General features: G+C 39.0%; 1 protein-coding gene across 1 annotated transcript; it reads left to right on the forward strand.

The window, feature by feature from the left end:
* The first annotated feature begins 282 nt into the window (after nucleotides 1-282).
* P4HTM (prolyl 4-hydroxylase, transmembrane) lies at nucleotides 283-17,026 on the forward strand. The gene is made up of 9 exons (XM_087954406.1): nucleotides 283-681; nucleotides 1,893-1,974; nucleotides 4,201-4,391; nucleotides 6,624-6,720; nucleotides 7,329-7,491; nucleotides 9,971-10,156; nucleotides 10,257-10,347; nucleotides 12,347-12,470; nucleotides 12,685-17,026. Exons 1-9 carry the CDS (start codon nucleotides 364-366, stop codon nucleotides 12,900-12,902), a joined length of 1,470 nt encoding a protein of 489 aa, XP_087810532.1. The 5' UTR covers nucleotides 283-363; the 3' UTR covers nucleotides 12,903-17,026.
* The last annotated feature ends 268 nt before the right edge of the window (nucleotides 17,027-17,294 follow it).

Below are 17,294 nucleotides of genomic sequence, written 5' to 3' on the forward strand. Positions count from 1 at the left end.
ACTAAAAATGGTTCCCGATTCTGAGCATGAAACCGACGACACCCTATTCAAAAATGGCTTCCTATGCTACGGGTAATGAAGGAACGAGAGCGACTGTCGAGTTATTGGCGCTAAAATGGCTGTTTCTAGGCGGATAAAATCCCAGCCTTCAAGGCACGGCAGCCTCTTCCTGTCCGAGTTCGTCTCGCACCGCGGGTCGGACCACATCTCATTCAATCTAGGCCGGTTGGACCGGAGAGCCGCAGCCATTCTCGCTTCGTGTGCGTGGTGACTTCACGCCGTAGCGTGATGCTCGGAGGAGAGTTTCCCAGCCGCGCTCGCGCGTGGTTGCCGTGGTAACGCTTCACCGAGCCTCGGCCTAGGATGGCTGCGGCGGCGGGGGCAGCGGTGGCGGCGGCGACGGCCGAGCCGGACGATGGGCCTCTCTTGCCAGGCGCTCCCGTGGGACGACGGGCCGTCTGCTCCCGACCCTACTTCGTCGTGCTGATGGTGTTCGCGCATCTCTACGTGATCAACGTGCTGGGCTTGCTGCTCTTCGTGCATATCAGCTCCGACGATGGTGGGGAGCCGAAGCCGAGGAAAGAGGCTCAGCCTGGCCCCGTCCAGGATGCGCCCCCCGTCCTGCCCGTTTCTGCGGGCAACTTGGACCCTCAGGCTCTGCCTCGCCTGCAGGGCATTAAGGCAAGCGCTTTTCCGCTGGGTTTCGGGAGGGGAGGCGAGGAAGGGAGGGCGGGGGGTCGTGGCTGCTTTTGCAGGGTCTCTTTTTAGCAATACTACCGTAGCTGTTCTACTCTTTTTTCCCCTCTTATATGTATCCATTTCATGTATTCATAACTATGTTTATACTTATACCTGTTACCTTGTAATCGCTTATATACCGCTTCACGGGGCTTTTTACAGCCCCCTCTAAGCGGTTCACAGAGTCAGCCTATTGCCCCCAACACTCTGGGTCCTCATTTTACCCACCTTGGAAGGATGGAAGGCTGAGTCAACCTTGAGCCTGGTGAGATTCGAACTGCCAAATTGCAGGCAGCCGGCAGGCAGCAGAAGTAACCTGCAGTACTGCACTCTAACCGCTGCGCCACCTTTTGTCAGTTTTTGCTCAAAGTAAAGTTTTTTTTAAGTGGGGAGAAGCCAGTCCCCCACCTCAGAGGAGCAGGACTAAGTCCAAGCTTTCCTCCATCAGGTGACTGTGGCCGCTTGTCTTTTGAAGTCTGTATCCCCTCCATCCTGGGCTATCATGTTCCCCAGTCACCCCAGTGAGAGAGGCAGTCTTAAAACTATAGCATATGAAAGGTGTCTGTTTGGAGAAAGCCTCCTAGGATGTTTCCTGTAGTCATCCATTTGCTATCTCACCTTGTGATCATAATGCAGGGAGTCCTCGACTTACAACGGTTCTAAACTTGTTTTCCTACTGGCTAAAAGAAGCATTGTTTGTGTTATAAGCTGCCATGAACAGCTCCACTATTCTGGCATTCTCCAAAGATTCTTTGCATATGTTTCAACATGGGGTCTTAATCAGCACGGAAAGTATGTTGTGTGCATAAACAAACTATCAGTATTGTTTATTTCATTTCCATCTTCATTCCAGGCAGTACTTAACGAACTTTTACATCAGTAATATTTTATCAAATTCATACATTGTTCATATCCAGTGAAAAGAGTTTAAATTTATGCTTATTTTTAGGCATGCTGGTGTTTGTGTATCTTTTTTATAGTTTAATTAAACATGCTACTGCTCAATTGTGTCCTGTCTGAAAATCTTAAAGTTTTCTGATGACTAGGTGAAAGTTTTTGACCAAATCACAACCATAACTCTTTTAACATGTGTGTGACATAATTCTATATATAGATTTAAATCAGTTAATTCATTACTTTACTATCTTTTAAAGGTGGGCCATAAACAGAAGTTGCGACTGGTTCCTAACAAAATCCATGTTATGAAAACTCTCAGCTTGAAACCACTTCTTTTTGGTAAGAAATAGAAGCTGTTTAAAATCCTATTCCAAGTTCCAGGAGCAATCCATTTTTCGGTCTAGCATATTTATAAATCGCTTTATCTTGGTAAAACCAGCACATGGTTATCTTTTGTTTCTCTTGGTCATAGAATCAACTGTGGTCTTCAAAGTGACTATAGCTGACAATCACTTTTTTAAAAAAAAATCATTCCCCCAGGTTTATTAAAATGGAAAATATAAAGAGGAACTAAGCAGTCTTGTTTATTTTAAAATAACTATTTTTAAAGCACATGCACACTGTTGGCATTGGATTCTAAATGCATAATATTTGTAATTTATGAATTTCAGAAAGATTTCCTTTTGTGTACATGAACATGAGTCTCTTCATGTAACTATAAAATCATATTCGAGCAAAACAAAATTAATTGTTTTCTAAAGGTAGAAGTTTGAGAAGTAGATGATGCCAAGGAAAAAGAGAGTCATTAAGTGGTTCCTACTAAGTAGTTTAGGCCCAACGTTTGTCATGTTTCCGTTACCAAACAACAGTTCGTAGATTTCAGTTCTGATTTCATGACTGAGCAGTTTAGGAACCTGGAAGAAATTCAATAGTGAGGAAAACCACTCAGTGTCCCAAATGTGCAAATAACCCATGAATATTTATGTATATTTTATATTTCTTAACAATATCTCTTAATATCTCTCTCAGGGAAGGATTCTGAATGGTGTACAATATGATCAATAAAATTATCTTTAAAATCAGAATTAATTTAATATTAAAAAGTTTTAAAATTATAAAAGCAACATTATAAAATAACAAAAAGTAAAAAATTCCAAGTTGGAATGTAAGCAGTTGTTAATTGGGGGGGGGCAGTTCTCATGGAGCCAGCCATCCCTATGGTTGTGTGAGCCTCTGTAACCCCCCATGCTGGCTGCAGAGCCAAGTTTTGATCCCTTTGTGGAAGGACAAGAGATTGGGGACTTTCTCACCTCTGAGGGCAGGGTGAATCACAATGCAGGGGCTACAGCAAAGAAGGCCCTGTTCTTAGACCCTGCCAGTTGAGATAAAACTTGCTGGCATTTTCTCAGATATTGGAGATACGTAGTTTTCATTGATTCCTTGAATGCCCTCCTCAGTGAAAGTGAATTAAATTCTGTTTCCCTTAGATCAGGGGTGCCAAGCATGCAGCATCACATTGTCACATGACATATCATGACTTTCCTCCTTTCGCTAAAATGGATGGCCGTGGCCAGTGTGACACATCCCCAAGTTTGACACTCCTGCCTTAGATAATTCTAGACCATTTCCTGATGGAGATTATTGGCAATCTTGCTACATAGGTAGGCTAGACTTAACAAGTATTGAAATGAGGCCTATCAAATTATCTTGAATGATGCCCACTTGAATATCTTACTGGTTGAGTCCTTGTGTTGTCTGCCTGCTTAGAGATTAATCATTTTTTAAAAACTACTGTTTTCCTCTCTCTTTGTTTAGGGGAAAAACAATATTAATTTAGAGACATTTGTTAGCTGGATCAATTGTTAAAGAAGTGTTGGAGTTTTGATTGCCAGACCTTTGTGAACTAGTTAGCAGAGTTTGGGTGTAAACTCGGGAAGTTTTATTTGCTTACAGGATGGAATTTGCAAGATTTCTATTTTAAGTATGAAGCAGAAAAGTAATTGTGGATAGTGGTATATATCTTATTTTGGTATGAAATTAATTTCTGTGAATTTTATCCCTGGTCTTTATTGAAAACATTGCCCTCTCTCTGCAGTACAGTGAAAGCCTCTTAAAACAGTTGTTTTCCTCATTACAATTTATTTAATCAATAGATGGCAGGAAAGTTAAGGACAATGCTCCTCTAAGAGAAGTTACTTTCTTCAACTGTACTCTTTGCTATTTTTATTTCTTACGGAGTGGGTAACAGTTTCTGACCTCTGCTGGCTCAAAGGAAAAACTGAGCCTAAACTTGTATCATAAATCATAGTTTATGGTTTAGTGTGATCTGTTTTCCTGATTTGTTCACAGATATTTAGGCAAAGTACCTTTTTTTAGGATTGAAAACTTTGGGAGGTATACTGAGATATTAGTTCCTTGACTCATAACTGGAACATTTGGACCCAACTATTTCCTGCCTTTCTAAATCATCTTAAACATCAATACTGGCATTTGAGGAACTTTGGATTTTTGAATGTTCACCTTTGGATGGGAAAATCATTTTCTTCTGCCTTTCTTCCATGTTAGAAATCCCAAATTTCCTGAGTGAAGATGAATGTAAATTAATTGTACATTTGGCTCAGCTGAAAGGACTACAGAAAAGCCAGATTTTGCCCACAGAAGATTATGAAGAAGCTATGGAAATGATAGATATCAGCCAGATGGATATCTTCAATCTGCTAGATCACAACCAGGATGGACAGCTGCAACTTAAGGAGGTACTCAGAATGGAATGGTTGGCTATTAAGTGGGAAATATCAACCTCACTCAGGTATAAACCTGGGTACAAGATCCTGGGGCTTGCATTTGTGAGTTAGTATTGTATCTGAATGAAGGCATACTGTGTGAATATTGAGCATTTTGAAGTATGAAGCCTTAACTATCTTTAATTGTGTTTTAACATCCTGGTACAATTCTGCATGTCGTGTCATTGACAAATATATGAGGACAAATCTCCAGATAAAACAAATACCGTGTTTTCCCAAAAATAAGCCCCTGTATTATAATTTTTTTTTTGCCACCAAAAAAGGCACCAGGTCATATTTTCAGGGGAGGTCATCCACTAACTAATCTCACTTGTGCGCATCACCCCCAGCCTCCCTTTTGCTGTCAGAGGCCTTCGGGGACTTCTTCTGCAGCTGGCAAGGCTTTTCTGCAGCCGATAACAGAGCTCCAGATTGATCCGGAGCTTTGTTATCAGCTACAGAGGCCTTCAGGAAAGCCTTGGCAGCCTTGCCGACTGCAGAAGAAATGGGCCGGCAAGGCAGGTGTTGGGGTGTGCGAGCCCTGGTTACAACTGTCCAAAGGGAAGTAGTAGGGCAGCTCCACCCCCCCCCACCCCCACCGCAGCTTAATTTTTACCATGCACTCTGGAGTGGGCGGGATCTTAATTAGGGCTTATTTTGGGGGTAGGGCTTATATTGGAAGCATGTGTAAAAATCAAGCTAGGACTTAACGGATAACAGATAATCAGAGTTGGAAGGGACCTTATAGGTCATCTAGTCCACCCAAGCAGGAGACCCTACACCCTTTCTGACAAATGGCAGTCCATTCTCTTCTTGAAGGTCTCAAGTGATGGCGCTCCCACAACTTCCAAGGGCAAAGCTGATCCATTGGTTGATTGTTCTCACTGTCAGAAAGTTTCTTCTTACTTCCAGGTTAAATCTTTCCTTGTTCAGTTTCCATCCATTATTCCTTGTCTGGCCTACAGGCACTTTAGAAAATAGCTTGACCCCTTCTTCTCTATGGCAGCCCCTCAAATATTGGAAGACCGCTATCATGTCTCCCCTGGTCCTTTTCTTTACTAGACTAGCCAAGCCCAGTTCCTGTAACCATTCTTCATATGTTTTAGTCTCCAGTCCCCTAATCATCCTGGTTGCTCTTCTCTGTACTTTTTCTAGAGTCTCAACACCTTTTTTATAATGCGGTGACCAAAACTGGATGCAATACTCTTGGTGTGGTCTTACTAAGGTTTTATAGAGTGGTATTAGTACCTCACTTGATCTTGATTGTATCCCTCTGTTAATGCAACTTAGGATTGCATTAGCTTTTTTGGAGGCTGCTGCACACTGCTGGCTCCTATTTAGCTGGTTGTCCACTAAGACTCCAAGATCCCTCTCATAGTTACTGCTATTGAGCCTGGTTTCACCCAGTCTATATGTGTACTTTTGGTTTTTCTTGCCTAACTGTAGGACTTTACTTTTCTCTACATTGAATTTCATTTTATTAGATATGTCCCAGTGTTCTAGTCTGTCAAGATCCATCTGGATCTTGAGCCTATCTTCTTGGGTGTTAGCTATTCCTGCCGGCTTAGTATCATCTGCAAATTTGGTAAGTTCCCCTTCTATTCCCTCATCTAAGTCGTTAATGAAGACATTGAAGAGTACTGGGCCTAAGACGGAACCTTGTGGCACCCCACTGCTTACTTCCCTCCATGTAGACTTAGACCCATTAAAGACTACTCGTTGAGTACCGTTCGCCATCCAGTTGCGAGACCATCTAGTGGTGGTGCTATCTATTCCACTTTTTTCTAGCTTACTAAGAAGTAGGTTGTGGTCTACTTTGTCGAATGCCTTGCTGAAATCTAAATATATTATGTCCACATTATTTTGCTGGTCTACTAATTTAGCCACTATGTTGAAGAATGAAATAAGATTGGTTTTGCATGATCTGTTCTTAACAAACTTGTGCTGACTGCTAGTTATTACTTTCAGGGTAGGTGGTATTTTTGGGGAAACAGGGTACTAGAAAAAATTTGTTCCTGTCTACAAAAATTGTGGCCCTTTAAATATGCTGGGATCCAGCGCAATCAGAAATATAGATGCTTCATCAATGATCTGCTAATAGCATTTACCAATTTTTGCATGAGTAGATTCTGCTAATGCTTCTTGATTAAATGCATAACTCATCTGTAATAGTAAGGTCATCTGTGCACTGTGTTTCATTTGCAGGTGCTGACACATACCCGCCTAGGAAATGGCAGGTGGATGACACCTGAGAGCATCCGGGAGATGTATGATGCAGTCAAAGCAGACCCAGATGGCAATGGTAAGACAGAGTGGATGGTGCTTTTTAATGTACTCTGTAGCATTGTTCCCTTCCCCATTATTCTGTCATATTAGATTGGAACAAATATAAAAAAGTCATATCACAGTTAAGTATTAATATTAGAATCAAATCAAGGGTTAACAAAAACAGCCAAAGTTGTAACAATTAAAAAGGATGAAGCAACTTATATTTAATTTTATGGCCAATCAGACAGTGACAATCACCAATCACCACTTTACTTTTTAAACAGTTCAGCCCCAAATGATATCTCTGGTTCTAGGCACTGACACCTGTTTAAAAGGCAGAGAATAATAATTCTCTGTGATACTTCAAATTTTGGATTTTTACTTGCATTCTCTTCTTTTAATTTCTGCTCTCCTACCCCCACAACTTTTTGTTTGCTAAGACAAACATTAGTTAAACATTCCTACTATTTAATAGACTTTCCCCTCCATCTATGTTAGAGCTGCCCAGTTAACTTATTGGGATCACCAGAGGATGGTTGGTTCCTGTGGTTCTGATGTGGCATACCTCCTGGCAGCATGTTTACACTGATCAGTCTCTGGCCTGACATGGGCATGTATGTTCTTTTCCTTCATTTTACTCAGGTGTTCTGAGTTTGGAAGAATTTAAACAATTGAACATTCGAGACTTCCACAAGTACATGGGTAGCCGAAAAGTGAAAATGAGCGATCTGGTGCGGAACAGCCAACATACATGGCTGTACCAAGGTGAGGGGGCACATCAGGTCATGCGCTCCATACGACAAAGGTAAATTTATCTCACTCAGCAGTTTTTACCAATTGGCCTTGCTGTTGGTTTGCTGATCAGTTTGGCCAAAATGTATAAACCAGTGCACGTAATGCAGCTAGTTTTATTAGATGCCAAATGTATTATTATAAAGCACTAGAAATGGCATTTTGTTGGTTAATGTTATATAAAATATGAGAAATTGTACTTGCTAAAAACCTGAAATTACAGCATAGAGGGTAGAATTTCAAAAGAACATTTTTTTAATTAAATCTGGTCACTATGTTTATAAACAGTTTTCCTAATAGATTGCGCTACATAAAATGCCTTTCTGGGTAACCATGTTGAATATGGTTACAAAGGATGTGTATATTTCTTTTCATTGCATATATATTCAGTGAAATACATACACACACACACACACACACACACACACAAATACACACTTATACACATCTTCCTGCATTTTGATAAATTTCTTTTTTCTTTTACATTTATTTTATCTTTATTTTGAATATTTGAGCTAAAAAAAAAAAGCTTTGGAAAGAGCGATCCATACTTATTCAGATGAAATGGAGAAAGAGATTGATTTCAGTTTACAGCTCTTGAATTAAATGAGTTTTAGATGGTTTGGATATTTTCATTTAAATCTAATATCTTTACACCAGGTGTCTCAAACCCAAATGAATATTAGGCCATGTAAAGTGTGGAAAGTAGTGTGACGAAATGCAACAAATATTAAATGTTAGTGTTAATAAAATGCATGACTAAATTAATATAAAACTTACAATTTATAATAATATAAATTACTTGACTTTATTAAAAGTTGATAAAAGCAAAAATATGTTTCCTACTGTAAATCGGTATTATTTTATTATTGATTGATTGATCAGATTTGTATAGCTGCTCACCTCATATGTATTATATTTGTGGCTGTAATCTCCAACCGATCTCTTGTCCCTTATCATGCTGCTTTGTTGTTCTGTGTACACCCTGTTACCAACTAGCGTGATGTCAAATGGTGATATCACCAGTATTGATCCTTCTGCATCCGTTCAGGGCCATCACATAAAGTGCAGTGTCCTTGAACAAGACAAGACAACGAGGCAGGACAGGCTCCAGCATTGCCTTAAATTTTTATCACAGGCCACATAAAATAATTCAGCAGGGGCATACAGCTTACAAGCTGATGTTTATACTTTGCTCTTTTGAAGATACATGTAAAAAATATTTAAAAACAAATTTATGTTAACACTCACTGACTCACATCCTCCTTGGGTTTCTGATTCCCCTCCACCAGCATCATACGACAAAGAATGTAACAAAATCTTAAAATGGCAAGCTAGAAAGACCTGCATATGTTCAGCATGATTTGCTCTTACTTAAAAATAACAATTGTGTGGTGAATTAAAATCACTTTGCCAGAAAATATTCTTGCTATAGCTCTACTGCCGATCCTCTTTGTTTCAGACTGTTTGTCTTAATACTCTTATGGAATGGTTGGATGGTGTTAAGCATGTTTACGGAGAAGATTTTAGCTGGTGTGTTTAGAATTGCAACATGAATGCATCTCCCTCTGTATTATTTTTTTCCCCATGATTCTTTCTGAATAGTTTTAAATGCTTCCTTATTTCTTCATGAGTTTCTATGTTCCATTTGTGTCTTGAGCAAGATTTTTTTGTATGGGAATGGATGCAGGTGATCAAGGCCAGCATTGTGAACAGAGTGTTTTTTGAAACAACTCTGCCTCCACCAGTATGGCCCTTTTCAAGTAATTATTTAAAAAGCCCTTTACAAATATTCTAAGTAACCTTTTTTTAAAAAAGATTTTATTGGTTTTTAAAGACAAACAAAAACAAACAAAACATAAAAACATCCAACTTTCTTGCATAAATGTACAAGCAGTGTGTCGGTTGGTTTACAAGTTTTTTGTGCATCCATTTCATAGTCACAATTACAGTTACATTACATAATAATTCATATTATCAATCGAAAATTGAATACCCTAGTATCATTAATCAATCATTTGACTATAATTTTGTTCATTCATACTTTGTGAGATAGCTATAATTTACTTAATTTATTTTGTAACAATTCGTGTAATCCTCCCAAATCTATCCTAAAAACATTTTATAAATATAATAATAAAAAAAGGAAAAGAAATACATCTTTATATATTCATTATTTTCTAAAATTCTGCATATTCCATTATTATATTTTATTATCTAACCATTGATAGAAAAGGTCCCAAATTTTATAAAATTGTTTATCCTCTTGTTTTCTAATTTCAAATGTCAATCTACTCATTTCAGCACATTCCAATATTTTCTTAATAGTTTCCTCCTGCAATGGTATTTTCTCATTTTTCCAAATGTTCTAAGTAACCTTGATGGTCTGATACTGGCTAGGGAATCTCAGTGGCTTGATGGAAATGTTTGTAGGAACCTGTTCACGTTTTCTTTCCATCGGTATGTATGCCTCTCTGCTTGTCTGCCTTTAGGGTAATTAACTTAACCCATCTGCCACCAGAGATTGTGGAGCACAGCGAACCGATGCAGGTAGTCCGCTATGACCAGGGAGGGCATTACCATGCTCATATGGATAGTGGACCAGTGTTTCCTGAAACTGCCTGTAGTCACACCAAACTGATTGCCAATGAAAGTGCTCCCTTTGAGACCTCTTGCCGGTAAGCCTAGAAACTGAAGATAGAATGGATTTCCCGGCTATCTTATAACAGTTTTCATCTGTTGCTTTTAGGATGGCAAGTATTGTTCTCTTTCTTACAGCTATGTGACAGTACTGTTCTACCTAAATAACGTGACGGGAGGAGGCGAAACCACTTTTCCTATTGCAGATAACAGGACTTATGAAGAGCTAGTAAGTTTGTCCTTCCTGCGCAGTATGCACTGGCTACGTCTATAAAATGTTAATTATTCATTTGGCTTATATCTCATATAAGTTCTCCAAGAAAAAAACGACAGAAAAATTCAACTTGCAGAATAAAAAAAAGCTCAAAACAATTGCTTGATGATATTAATTAACATCCAAGCCATTCTTTTTCTGTTCCAGATAGGTACAGAAAAGCCTCTTCTGTAAAACCTAGAAGTCGGACAGATTGGTAATGGGAAAGGTGCTCCCTAGATAATCAAGTTCTAAGCACTTTAGTGCTTTAAAAGTGAATGCCATAGCTATAAATGACACTTTGTCATTGCACATCTTTCAATATAAAAATAGCAGACCAGCTATGTTGAGGTAATTCCCCGTTAGGAGAATGAGCGCATACAGAGAGACGTGTTTGAGAGGAGTGTTTGAATAATACACATACAGCACACAGATACACTGTACAGTAAATGTAGGTTTTTACTTCCAGAAACGTTAAGCAAAGTCCAAAATAGGCAGTCCAAAGTCATTCACAGGTAAATCAGTCAGTTTTTCAATCCAGGGATAATTCAGTAACAAAGTCCAGTGTCAAAAACAATTCAGTATCAGACTTACATTAAATCCAGTAATATCAGTCAATTAGAAGAAATGGAGCAACGGCAATACTTTCCAACAGAAGGAAACAGAGATACTCACTCAGACACACTCTCTTCTGAGACTAAGACTAAACAAACCAGGTTTCTGGCTCCATCTTATGGCCATTTGAGAAACCACACCCAATTACAGTTTTGCATTTTCTTAAAGTTACAGTTTTAAAATGTTTATCCTGGTTTATATATTTCTAACCCAAATAGCTGTTAAGTGACTCATATTCCTAACAAGCTACACTATTTTATAGTCAGTGCAACTGGCAGATGCTTTTTAAGGGTTAATCCTTTGCGGAGAATATTGCAAAAGATGAGATAGCTCAAAGTTGCCAGGTCAGTTGGCTAAGGAACAGTAGCAACTGGACCACCACCATAATTATATAGATCCATTTCTCTCAGTCATCAGTTGAGGATGAGGAATCACTCCTGGGACAGACTTGTGCTTTCAAAGACAATGCAATTGAGCAGCTTCATATAGATAGAAAGTGGCATGGAAACAAGATGGAACCCAGTCAGGTAGCCTAGGTCAGTTGAGAGATCCATAGCACCAATTTTAGAACATGGCCTAATAGAAAGGAATAGAACCACTGTAAAACTATGTCCTCAGTCTGTAATCCCACAGAAGGGTAACATGATTGGTGGTATTGAAAGCTGGTGCAATACTCAAGAGAGGTCTATACCCTCGCATCAAGTTTCCAGAATTATCAAGTCAAGGCAGTTTATCAAGTCAAGACCACATATCCCAGCCAGAAGCACAATTGAAATACAGTAGATAATATATATTATTCGGATACATGTGAGGTTTTTTCCCAATCACTTTTCCTAAAAATGATTCACATTACTTCCCAGATTAAAAAAAGGTTTTTCAGCCTCCTATTGCTTCTTCGGCAAGAGGGAACATTTTACCCGTAAGTATTGTCCCAGAACAGTTTACAACAGACTAAAATCGAACAAAAAAAAAATATAGAACTCTAAACTAACCTTAATTTGCAATTCCAGTAGATACCAGGAATTCTCCACTGGATAGTGGAGGTGTTTACTCTGAATAACCATGCAAAATAGGATGGTGGATGTCAGCTGTTTAAATTTTATTTGGGCGTGTTCTATAGCAAGGGGCTTAGCATATATTACTTGTAATAAGAAAAAAAGCTGCTGGCCAATAAATTAGGACCTTTTTTATTTAGTTGCTAATTCAACACCATGAGCTTAGTTAAAATATCATGAGTTGTTTATTGCTGGTTTCATAGATATAGAGCTGTTTTAATGGGAGAACTCTATATAGGAGAGAATGAATAATGGTAATTGAAGAGATCCTTTTATACATTCCCTAATGAACATCCTTTCTTCAGTCTCTAATCCAGAATGATATTGATCTACGTGATACTCGAAAGCACTGTGATAAGGGAAATCTACGTGTAAAACCTCTGCAAGGCACTGCTGTTTTCTGGTATAATTACTTGCCTGATGGGGAAGGTAAGTTTCTTCCTGGGGCAACCAGCTAGCAATCTTTGTATTTTTATTAATTTTATTTATTTATTAGATTGTTATCCCGCCCAATCTCCCCTACAAGGTGACACCGAGTGGCTTTTATTTATCTTTGGCTGGCTATTTTGGAAAGCTTAGAGCTGTAGAAAAGATTGAGCTGCATTTGTGTGGAGCTGATCCCTGGAATCTTGTTTCTTGGCAGGCTGGGTTGGTGATATTGATGAATACTCCTTACACGGAGGCTGTTTGGTCACTGAAGGAACCAAGTGGATTGCCAACAATTGGATTAATGTTGATCCCAATAAGAGGCGACAGCTCCAGTTCCAGGAGGAAATGGCTCGATATATCAACAGTGAAAATGAGGACCAAAGCGAATGGACCGTGGACAAATCCTACAGCAATGTGCATGTAGAGCTGTAATGTTTGGAGATGCCTCTTGGTCGACTTGAAAGCACCTTTTTTGCACTAGCCATTTGCAGCTCTTCTATTCTCCCACATTTCCCAATGATTATGTTTCTCCAGAGAATGTAGGGTTGCCTATCTAGGTAGATCGGGGAAAGGAAAAACAGGGCACCTAATGCAGTCTGAGGGAAAAGGGATTATTTGGCGAGAAGGGACAGTAGCTGAGGGCATATTTTGATTTAATGGCTGGCTTCCCTTAAGGAGATTTCGAGTCTGTCCGTGAATCTTCCCCGTGACATATGCAATCTACCTTCAAGGTTCCTTATCATCCTGAATTGTTCTGCTGGATGCCGTTTTCCTCTAGCTGGCTTTGTCACTATAATCTTGTAATCTGCCGTTTCTTTCCGTCTGTCCCAGTTTCTTGGTCTTTTCAGGGAACGGACACATCTTACATAAGGCCAGTAAAACCCAACATCAACAAAACGATCGCTGCATATTCTAGGTTGCTCTGTAGAGAGTGAAATGGTCACTCTTAGCCTGTATGGGAACAGATCAGTAAAGTGGTATAGAGGTTAAGAGGTTGGATGAAGACTAAGGAAACTCAAGTTCAGGTTCACACTCTGCCTTGGAAGTTCATTGGGTGATTCTGGGTCAATTTCTCTCAGCCCAACCTCCCTCTATGGGTGGCTATTGTGGGGATAAAATGAAGAGAGATTGGACTTGGGCTTTTGTACAAGTGGGGGGAATAATTCTAACCAGTACCATTTGACAGTGCAAAGTATATGTATTCAGAAGTAAGCAAACTCCCAAGTGAAAGTGTATCCGATTGCAGGCTTAAATCCAGACTTATGCAAAGGGGTCTTGGGCATGTTTATGTTCAAAGAACACGCAGGGATTAAAAGTACTAGAGGCCTTCCATGGGATGGTGTATGCTCATGATGGAAATTTTTCTCAGGGTTGGACATAGTTCTGAATTACTATTCGGAAATATTTATACCAATAATTATCAGGGAAGTAATGGAATAGTTAATATGTGCAATTGGAACGTGTGTTGTATGTGTTGCAGTTGTTATTTCAGCCATTGTATTTGTGTGTTTGAGAAGTTGTTTACCCACGAGAAGCCTTTTGTTCTGTTTAGTTTGCATAGTGGCATAATATTCCTCCTAGTAAGAGTAATATTCCTCTTAGAAGATAAATATGTATTGAGATATGCAGTGTGGAACCTGCAAGGTTCTCAGTTATGAATAAAAAAAAAAGTGTTCTGCAGGATTAGGTTTAAGGTATATGCAGATCACATACCTTAGGCCTAATTATATTGTTTCTTGTGAAACGAATAGCACTTTCCCACTGTTCCTCTGAAGTAAATGAGATACTGTCTCTGAATGAGGGGCTGGATATAGCAGTCAAGGGTAAGAATATCTGGTAGACCAATCCAAAATGAATTTAGCTCCATTTTAAATCTGTCCAATAAGTTGTCTTGCTAAGCAACCTCTTGGACAGTGAGCCACATTGTCTGGAATATACTTCCTTATTTTTTTTTTTCTGACAAAGAGCCCCCAAATAAAATACAGGCAGTCCTCATTTAGCAACTGCCCCTTTTAGCAATCGTTTGATGAAAAAGTAACGATCAATCTTCTCATTTACAGCCTTTGCAGGTCTGTGAAGCAATGGAAAGCTGAAGGAAGATCATGCAAACAATTGAGATTTCACTTAGTGACCGCTTTGCCTAACAATTAAGTTGCTGGTCCAGTTGAGATGGCTGAACAAGGACTACCTGTAATCCTTTGCCATAACAAAGGTTCTTTCTACATCTTATCCCTTGATGGCCCTTTTATGCACTTTTCCTAACTGTAAAATAAAGTGGGGCGGAGGATGGGGTAAGACTAAGCAAAAGGAGTTTCCTTTGTCTCAGTTGAAACCCGTGAGCTGCCATTCTCCACTTCCTCATTTATTGCCTTGAGTACAGGTAGTCTTCGACTTACAACCACAATTGAGCCTAACATTCCCAGGACTCTGCAACCGTCATAAATATGAATCAGTTGCCATGCACCTGAATTTTGATCACATGACCATGCGGATGCTACAACGGTTGTGTGAAAAACGATCATAAGTCACTTTTTTCAGTGCCATTGTAACTTCAAATGGTCAGTAGATGAACTGTTGTAAGTCGAGGATTATCTATACTGATATTTAAGTGTCAATAGTAAAAAGAAATGGCATTAAACCAGGAGAAGGTGGAATTTCTGTTGCACTGTATTACACCATAGGAGTACCGGTTCTTGGCAAATATTCTCTTTTTTTTTTTTTTTTTGTACAAAGGCTGGAATTAATTTCCATTTTCCCTCTTACTCACTGGGGAGACTGAAAAAGGATTTCCACTTGTAGAATTCTTAGAGGAATTTGGATATCTTGGATATCAACTGCAGGTTTTGGTAATAGACATTATTAGTAGCTTGCTGCAGAGAACTAGTAGTTCACATTTAAATCACAGTGAGCAAATGTATCTCTTGTCCAGTTCAACAGAGCAAAGGTTGATTTTGATTGAAGAAAACTGATATTGTAATGGGCTTTTTAGCCTGCTGAGAAAATGAAGCGGGTTTCCTATCTCCTGTTACATTTTGACAAAACTTCTATTTGGTGACTAGAAGAACATATTTTAAGACTCAATGTCGTGGTTGCTATTTTGCTCTGGTGCCTCCATTGCAATAGGAACGGCATTAAGTGGGAGGACATTTGCATGCTTCAAGACTTGCCCTTCCTACCTACAGCCTCACTGAGGTGAGACTCTGTTATTGTGATTGTTGCATATGGAATCAATTTGTGTTTCTTCCAGTGTATTTCATTCCAAGCAATTAGAAGTAACCACCTCTAATTTTATTGGAGCTCTTCAGTGTTGCCTTAGAGAGTTGCATAGCATGTCTCCTAAGCCAAACATAGCCCAACCCATCATGTTATGTAATTTGGCATACGTTTGACAGCACTCTTGCTAGTCAATTTTTGTAGTCCCAAGCAGACAAAACCCAAACCCTGGGTGCTTAGTGTCACTTGGTGGAAAACTAGTTATGTAGCTCTCCTGTTCTGTTAGTGTGTTTGTGATCAGGTGAACAAATTGCAGAATTTCCCCAGATGATACCTGAAGGATCAATTTAAAAAACAGTGAAAAGTTCACCCCAACCCTCAGTAGTGCACTTCAAATGTAATGAATTTCAGCGCAAATTATTTCCATTAAAAATGTTTACGATTGCAGCTTTACTGTATTATAATGCTGTTGCCATTTTTCATCTGGAAAAAAATTAGCTGCTTAGTAACTTGTACCCTGAACCTTCTTGGGTTTTTAGATGTGGCCTTGATTCAAGAAATGTCACTGAACAGATAGTTTAATAAGTAATTGAAACATTTTATTAATTCCCTTTTAAGGCCCGTTTTAATGGCATCAACCTAGCATTCATTCATGGGTCCTGTTTTCACAACATACTTCTGAAATGTGAATAGGTTGAATGCAAAATGGACACCACCAGCTTCCCCATTTGCTTTTTGTATGTGGTCTTTGGGATCTAATGTCATATGTGAAAGTTTTGAGAGGGACCATACCTCTGCCTTGGGCTTTTTTCAATTAGCAGAGACTATCCCAGAAAAAAAATGTAGATATGTTATGTTAGGAGCCATCAGTAAGGTTGGATATGATGGCACTTTTGTGACTGCAGCCTACAAAAACAAAAACTCCTGCCAGAAATGTGTGAATGCTTTAAACTGCATGGCTTGAGAATAGCCTGGTTCTCTAGCTTTCAGGAATGTACAGGGTTTGTTGGGGCTCAACCACATGCGGTGAAGTGAGTGGCATTACAACACTGGTTTGTGTTATTGAATCATGTTTTTTTTTTAATTATCCAAAGGATTGTCTAGTATCCATAGAAAGACTTGAATGTCTCAGTAATTATAGCTAGTTTTTGAGTGATGTGGTTTTGCCAGTTCCGTATTTGTAGGTAACTGGTGAATACTGAGTCTTCTATTTTTATTTGTGTGTGTTTCCTACAATTCTGCATTTTGGATACTTTTTTCCCTTATTTAATATTTATTTAATTTATTGTGTCCCATGGACTGATGTCAGGCTGTCAGTCCTGCAAATAAATATTTGAAACCCATGTTCTTTGGATGTTCTGTTTTTAATCATACGTGTAACAGTCTCCACATATATAAAATATTTTATTCTCTAAAGAGGATCAGTAAAAATAGCCCTATTAATGTGGACATTCCTCGACTTATAAGCAATTTCTCCTGTCTGGTGCAATGATTCTGTTTTCTACATTTCCCTGTAATACTAACATTTATCATCACAATTTATCTTTAAATTAGCAGTCACACTTGCTTTTTTATTTATTTGTTTTATTTTTTTACACATACAAACAGATA

The sequence above is a fragment of the Notechis scutatus genome, chromosome 2, assembly GCF_049901735.1.
Source record: "Notechis scutatus isolate UNSWTSFEM ecotype Mainland chromosome 2, rNotScu1.2, whole genome shotgun sequence".
Lineage (NCBI taxonomy): Eukaryota > Metazoa > Chordata > Lepidosauria > Squamata > Elapidae > Notechis > Notechis scutatus.

Excerpts from the sequence above, each read along its gene's own strand:
- P4HTM (XM_087954406.1), top strand. The coding sequence starts at position 364 with ATGGCTGCGGCGGCGGGGGCAGCGGTGGCGGCGGCGACGGCCGAGCCG. Across the intron at positions 7,492-9,970 it reads ATGCGCTCCATACGACAAAG|GGTAATTAACTTAACCCATC; the intron begins GTAAATTTATCT and ends GTCTGCCTTTAG. Across the intron at positions 10,157-10,256 it reads CCCTTTGAGACCTCTTGCCG|CTATGTGACAGTACTGTTCT; the intron begins GTAAGCCTAGAA and ends TCTTTCTTACAG.